At 35.2% G+C, this 7,920-nt stretch overlaps 1 protein-coding gene across 1 annotated transcript in view; it reads right to left on the bottom strand.

Annotated features, from left to right (window-relative positions):
• Positions 1-2,891: 2,891 nt before the first annotated feature.
• OTOGL (otogelin like) overlaps positions 2,892-7,920 on the bottom strand; it is a 168,234-nt gene continuing 163,205 nt past the window's right edge. The window contains exons 57-58 of the mRNA XM_056117469.1: positions 3,711-3,790; positions 2,892-3,092 (exon numbers count right to left, since the gene is read on the bottom strand). Of these exons, the coding sequence (XP_055973444.1) occupies positions 2,892-3,092; positions 3,711-3,790 (281 nt within the window). The remainder of the gene's footprint in view (positions 3,093-3,710; positions 3,791-7,920) is intronic.

The following is a 7,920-nucleotide window of genomic DNA, read 5'->3' as shown; positions in this document are numbered from 1 at the left end:
TCATTTTGTATATCATGGGTGCTGTGGCCATGTGCTTCTGGAATCCTAGATTATAAATGGTTGGGTTCCAGAGACACTTCTGTAGGGCACTACTCCATTGTGGAATTCAATTGGGCGTCTCTGGGCCAGAGAGCTGTTGGTGTGCTAAGAATGCCTGAAGTACATTGTGGATGTCAGACAGACAAGTGTGTGGGGAGCCAGGGAGGAACAGCCAGGAGCCTCTGTCGTCATACAACATGAGATTTAGTCCTGAACCCGCATACTTGAACCTTGCTTCTAACAGCTCTTGGTCACCAGGATTCCATCAGAAATAGGTGGGGATACTGCACCTGCTCCATCTGGGGTGCCCCAGTGAAATTAGCTCGGTATGAAGCCCAGAGAGATCTCCGGCTCTGTGTCAACTCCCATTCTGTTGAGAGTTTTTGTAATAAATGGGTACTGGGTCCTATCAAATACTTTCTAAGCATCTATTGATATGATCGTATGATATTTTCTTTTATTGATAGGCTGTATTATGTTGATTGACGTGAACGTTAAACCAGCTTTGCATCCCTGGGATGAATTGTACTTAGTTATGGTGTATGATCTTTTTGATGATTTGCTGTTTTCCCAGAATCTTAAACAATAAAGATTCTATTCAACATTTGGATTGTTACTAGCCTGGTAAGTAAGAAATTTTCTTCCTGTGTAGATTGATTGTTAATTACATCAATTAAAAAGTGTGTTCAGGAGGAGAGAGAGAGAGAGAGAGAGAGAGAGAGAGAGAGAGAGAGAGAGATAATACAGGTCAAGGCACATGCATTGCATGCGACTGATCAGTCTGGTCCCTAGTATCCCAAGATCCCCAGATTATCTCCAGTACATCAGTGGAGGTGTGTCCGTACACTAGGTTAGCCTGAGCAGTATCTCTCAATGCAGGGCTGGAGCCATATGTCTTCTAGCCCCTGCCATATTGAACCCAATAACCTGGCTGACTGAGAATTGTCAGGAGGAGTCCTGGGGCCTCTTGAGCACCATTTTGGAGGTCCTCACCAACCCCCCAAATTCAAATAATTGTTCAGTTATCTTTTCATTGTTAAAGAACTCTCTGTCCTTGAATTATCAGCATATGTAGTTGGTTCATTTTTCTATGGGGTTGTTAATAATTCTCTTCTGTAATTTTTTAGGAGTTCTTTATATATGAGAAGACAAGTGATTATCAGTAAGACATTTTTAAGCTGCCAAACAATTTTTATTAAAATTGTTTTAAAAGTTGATTAAAAACCAAAGAAAACATTGCTTTAGTTTTACATTTTTCTGTTGATTATAACTTTTCAGATCCGCAAAATTTATTTGTCTTTATTTTTCATGTTATTAAACATATCAGTATTTTCCTTTGGACCTCTGGGTTTTGAGTCAGAATGTCTGCTCTAAAGTTACAATGATTTTCTCCCATATTTAAGTTTAAAACTCTAATCCTTAAAAAAAAAGTTAACCTCTGATTCATTTTGGACTTACCTTTGTATCACCTTTGTATCACTGGATAGATAAGTGTATGTGTGTGTGTTTGGTGTGGAAATAGGTGGGAGATCCAGTGATTGACGATTTTTCTGGGAATCATGATTTTGAAGGGAAGAACCAATGAGTTCTTAAAACAAATTATCTAGCTTAAATAAATCTAAACCCTATCCATAACACCCAGATCTGTTTACAATGCAATTTTACTATTTTCTAATTGGTATGTGAGGTGCTTTGACGCTCATTCATTCATACAAAGTAGGGAATACTCTCCTATGTACAGATAGGAAACTCAGAATTTTGTATACTGTAAGTTTCAAATAATATGGGGATTTGGGAAGATCTCAGATATATTTGGTACTAATGCAAATAATTTATTGCTCTTAAAAGTAATACATCCTAGGGTAGAATTATCATTACATTTAAATAATTTTATTTCTTTTCATTGATAAAGCAGCCTTATAAAAAGGAAAATTTCATGCAACTTCAATGTTATGCAAATACATTTAATGATTCAGGTATCTATTAAAAAGTAAATAGCTAACTATTAAATAGAAATTACATATTAAATAAGTTTCAATGGTATAAAAAATAAAAGCTCATGATCTTTTTCTTCTATCTGGTGATTGATGTTAATTTTCTCCATTTCTTATTACTGGGATAGCTCTTATTGATACTTATTGATAAGTATGTGTGGCAATTTTTCTTTTACCGGAAATTTAATTTAAAATTATCAATTCTATGCAAAGAAACACTTTAAGAATAAAATATTTTGTGGTAGACACCTTACTATATATTGTTCAAGAAAAACAGCATAGAATTGGTATATAAATGACCTAAACTTAATTCAACTACTATGATACAATTGCAAAAGGGGGGAATTTTCGATTTTATCTCTAATATCCATTTAGGTTTAAAATAATTTTAAATAGTATAGTTTTATGATGTGTCTCCAAGCACATTATTTTTCATAATTATGCAGATATAAATTTTAACTGATTAAATTACCAGAAAAAAAGAGTGATTTAATTTGAACAGGTATGATAAACTTTGTAAATAATAATAATAATAATAATCTCTTAAGAGAAACATAGAATTCTGCAAAATAAACTTCTAATTGCTGAGAATGTGCTGGGTTTGGGATCACTGGAACTACATACATAAAACATTTCTGCATCTTAATGAACTTAAAATAATTTGATTCTCTAAAATACAGTAATAAATAAAACTATTTTGTTATGAATAGAGTATGTATTTTGTACCAGATGCTAAACTTTCATATCTAAGTGTTTATTTTGATAACAATACTTGAATTGTTATTAAGCAGTATAAATTTTTTCAGTCCCTAAATAATGATAACGGTTTACTCCATACACTTCTTAAAATTGAAGAGCTTAATTCCACTGACACGTACAGTCTATAGGCTCTTGGAGAGTGTGCATGATTTCAGTGCCATTTCCTGAACAATAAAGTGGTACAGTCAAGTTTCTCACTCCGTTTTCACGGCAGCACTTGCAGAATCTTAAGTGGCTCTCAATATTGATGTTATATATGGTAGCTGATGGGCACTTTCCGTCACAGGATGCAACATTTACCTAAAAGGGAACAATAAGGAAAACAATCTCCCAAATTATTTAAATACTCGTCTGATTCACTAACAAGTCAAATGAAAGCTAGGTTTTTTACTCATCACTTCTATTTTCAAACATTTGTATATTAGAAGACTGTAAAAGTTATTTTAATTTGGACATTACAAGACAAATAAAACAAAGGGATGTTCAATGGCAATGCCACAAACAACAATGTTGACACAATGGAAGGTATAAAACGTACATGAAAACTAGAATAGCATATGGAATATATAAACTACAATGTAATGATTCTGTTGTCAAGAAATTATAGAATGTGATAGTTTATATTTAGAAAAGCAAAGTTAGAACTGTTTTTGATGAGTAAAATTTCATAGTTAAAATAATATGTAGTCAAATATAGTTAGTCTCTCTGGCTTAGCAATTATCATTCAGCAATTGTTGATCAAGAATAATTCACCCTTCTCTCAACAGAATATTTAATATTAAAATCTATGATAATCTCAAAGTTGAATATTCTAAGTGTTGGCATTTTGTTGGATTACAAAATAATGAAAGTTAAATGATATATTTAATTCCAGAAAGACATGCCATCTATGTATCCAATGATGTTTTACTACTTACAGAAGTTTGACTTATACAGTCTTGTTTCCTTATGATCGATTTAATTATCACTTTCTGGCATATCCTTTCTTCTCGTTTACCTAACAAAATAGACAATTGTTAAGTTATCACAGTTAGAAAGATGTTAACTTTTATTCATCTCAAACTGTTTCTTAATTCAGTAATACATTAAAATATTTAATCAGAAAATTGACACATTTGTATAAAATAGATTCCAGTATTAAAAGATCCTTAGCATTTTATCTATAGTAGACAATCTCTAATGCAAATAACAAGCTGAGAACTGGGGAATGAGGAGACTAGGGCAGAGACCATGGAATAATGGCGGAGGGATCTTGAGACATTCGTGGGAGGGCTGGTATAGTAGATTTGTGATTGTAAAACAATAAAACTTTAATAAATTGTAAGCTATAGAATCTCAAAAAATTAACATATTTATCTTTACATATCTTGGGTTTAATATTTATTAAACTCATTTATCAAAAATGCTCCACAATGGTAATAAAGCTAGATAACACTAATCTGTGCATAGTATATATTCATTTTTAATTCTAAAAGGGAAATACATTTTAATAAACTACAGCATCACTGTCGCTGTCACTGTTCTCCCGTTGCTCACTGATTTGCTCGAGTGGGCCCAGTAATGTCTCCATTGTGAGACTTGTTGTTACTGTGTTTGGCATATCAAATACCTCATGGGTAGCTGGCCAGGTTTTACCATGCAGGCAAGATATTCTCGGTAGCTTGCCAGGCTCTCCAAGAGGGGCAGAAGAATCCAACCTGGTCAGCCACATGCCAGGCAAACGCCCTACAACTGTGCTATTGCTCAGCCCAAACTACAGTGTATACAAATAAATGTTTACATAATGAATTTCTATGTACATAATTGCATAAATCTAGTAAAAATTGTATAAATTTACCTTATTTTAACTGCTATATAAAGCATATAAACAAGTACAATTGAGTTAAAAAACTATGCTGAAATATATAGAACAGTCATTTTATACCTGATTTTATGAGTCTGAATTAATTTCATAAGTTCAAATAAAAATTATGTCTTACTATTCCACTATGTGTTATGGATTATCACTTGGTCAATCACCCAAGAATACAGATTTCATACTTATGATAGTGCATATAATCTCTAAATCAAGACACAAAAAGCTGAGTTTCACACTGTTTTGTTAGCAATTTGCTTTGCTACTGTAGAAAAACCTCTGCATCATTCTTCCATACCTCCTTGTTTGTAAAAGACTTAAATTGGCTCTCCAATTTTCAAAAAAGTTTAGCCATTAACTATTTAATATACTGCTTACATGAACCCCAGCATGTCAAAGTTAAGCTTTCCTGGGGCTGGAGAGATAGTCCAGAAGGCATAGTGATTGCCTTGCATGAGACTGACCAAACACCGGACCCTATGTGTTCCCCTGAGTCCCACCCGGAGTGATCCCTGATCACAGAGTCAGGAACTTGCTGAGTGTGACCCAAAACAAAAACAACCACTACAAGAAAAAAAATTAAGTTATTCTGGTTGGAATTAAGATGAAGGAGTGGGGGGCTGGAGTGATAGCACAGCTAGAAGGGCGATTTTGCACGAGGCCGACTGGGGTTCAATTCCCAGCATCCCATATGGTTGCCCCAAGCATCTCCAGAAGTAATTCCTGAGTGCAGAGGCAGGAATAACCCTTGAGCATCTCTGGGTGTGACCCAAGAAAGCAAAAAAAAAAAAAAAAAAAAAAAAAAAGATGAAGAGGAACAAAGATTGCCTGTATTTTTAGACTCACACGTGACCTTCAGTTTGCTAGCTTCAAATATCATGACTCTACTCTCTTCTTACTGACTTTCCAGCAGCCTTTGACCCTGTCCCCAACTCTCTTCTTCAGGGCACTGAAGCTTTTCTTCCCACTACCTCACAAAACTTCCTAGTCTACTATGCCTGCTCATTTTCCTGCCCTTGACCTCCAGGTCACCCCCTGGCCCAAGGCTATTGTTGTTCAAAGTCTGTTTTGTTCCTAGTGTTGCTTCCTTCGGGGGTATCTTGATTACCTCTACCTCCTGTCAGTTTAAGGATAGTCAAGAAATAAATTATTTTTAGCGAGACCACTGTGGTACTCTTTCTACTGTCTTCTTCCACCCACCACAAAGTATGGAGCTCTACTTTGTTATTGCCTGCTCTTTGGAGACTCTACACCTTTCTGGCTGGTTTCTGAACACTTCAGACTCCGTTAAAATATTACTTTATCACAGAAACAATCTCTTACCTAGATTTTACCAATATGAACACATTCATTGCTTTTCACTTATTATTTGTTGTTGTTGTTTTTGTGGGGGGGCACATCCAATGGTGCTCAGGGCTTGCTCCTGCCTCTGCACTCAGGAATTACTTCTAGGGGTGCTTGGGGGACCATATGGGGTGCTGGGGTTCAAACCTGGGTCAGCACATGCAAGACAAATGCCCTAGCTTCTGTACTTTTGCTCCAGCCCCTAAATACCCTGCTCTTCATACTTTTTATTCTAAACTATTTTTCTCTATACTTTTCAACACTATCTGAAAAAGAAAAGTATACTTTTATGTGTTTACTATTTTTATCCTTCTTGATAATATGCACTATATATGCATATAATTATTTTTACTTATTATCATAGTTCCAGTAACTAAGCAGTGGTAGCTGCTAGGCACACAATAAACAATCCGTTTGACAGATTAATTCATTCAAACAATCAAACAGATGGTGCAGATATACTGCTTGGATAAAAGATTTTGCATTAAAGCATTTCCTATTTATTCCTCAGAGACTTTATTACAAGCTATTCTGTGCTCACTGTACCTGTGATAGGGGCTAATACCCAAGATCTCCCTGATAGAGTCTGCTCCACCCAAAACAAGGACAACAGCAAGGGTTCTCTGATGCCAAAGCAGAATCTTCTTCACAGAAACTTGTACTTCACAAACTTTTATATTTTAATTTAAAGTAACTGAGAGTTAGTCATAATTTTCCAGTTTACAAAACTTGACAGACTTCAGAGATCTTGGGATCAGGGATTTGAGATGCCTAACTGTTACTGACTACAGTAATAAAACTTTCCTGAATCTTATTTTCTCATCAACAGGGGAGACCACACCTAGCCACTTAAACTGTTGGGAATACTAGTTATGGTTTTATGTGCAAAGAGTTTTTTATGGAGTTTCTCAGTGTGTCAGGCATTAAAAGGGAGTAATATGATCCTTCACACATATCTTCCTGTGTCAGCCGTCACTCGCGGTGCTCATTTCTATGGGCTAACGGAATCAAAGGTCTTAGTTTCTTACTGGATACTGATTCTAAATTGCACTAACCAAAGGAGTTTGAAGAAAAAAGTAAAATAAGTGAAACCATTAAAATTGAAAAGGTTTTTATATCCTGGTAACTTCATTTTACTTCTTTAGATCTGTGTACACCAACTGTTTGACAAAGATTAAATGCCATTTGATTCAGAGGATAGAGAATGAAAATAACTTAGTTTCTTGTGTGGGAAAAATTCAATGGTGTGTTTAATAGTCCAAGTAAGATTTTTTAAGTATGAATGAAATTATACTATCCACAAAAATATCCACTGTATAACTATTATGGATTGAACTTATCTTCCAAATAGTCCAACATACTTTAGTACATGTATTTATTCAGGGTCCTTGAGGTAACCAAGTGAAAATGAGATCATTAGAGTGGGTTCTAATTCAGTATGATATATGTATATATATTTTTTTAAATGGGGAGGTGGTCTGAATTTGGATATAGACTCTTAAATAAGAAACCTATCCTGTAATTATGAAGACAGCCACCTACAGATCAAGGGGAGTGCTTGGAACAAGTCCTTCCCTCACAGCACTCAGGAGGAGTCAGGTCTGCCAACATATTTAAAAATACATATATTTCTAGTGTTGAGTCATCAGTGGTTGGCTCTTTGCCATAGCAGTCCAAGAAAACTAACACAACAAATGAGATGTCAGACCATCTTAGGTTTAGCTTTGTAGGGATTTACTATAGATATGTACATGTTTTGGATTTGACTGCTCATTCATCATGTGAGTAAAACCACTCTAGCCCTGCCACTGTTCACCAGAGTGCCAAAATCAGCCTCTAGCCTCTTCTTTATGTATTCCGGTGTAGTTCCAGAATATTCTGAGTGGTTATATAAAAAGCTGGCTACACATTAAGTCCTGGAATGGTTT

Source organism: Sorex fumeus, unplaced genomic scaffold (assembly GCF_029834395.1).
Source record: "Sorex fumeus unplaced genomic scaffold, SorFum_2.1 ptg000003l, whole genome shotgun sequence".
NCBI lineage: Eukaryota > Metazoa > Chordata > Mammalia > Eulipotyphla > Soricidae > Sorex > Sorex fumeus.
This window is presented reverse-complemented; position numbering and strand designations above follow the sequence as displayed.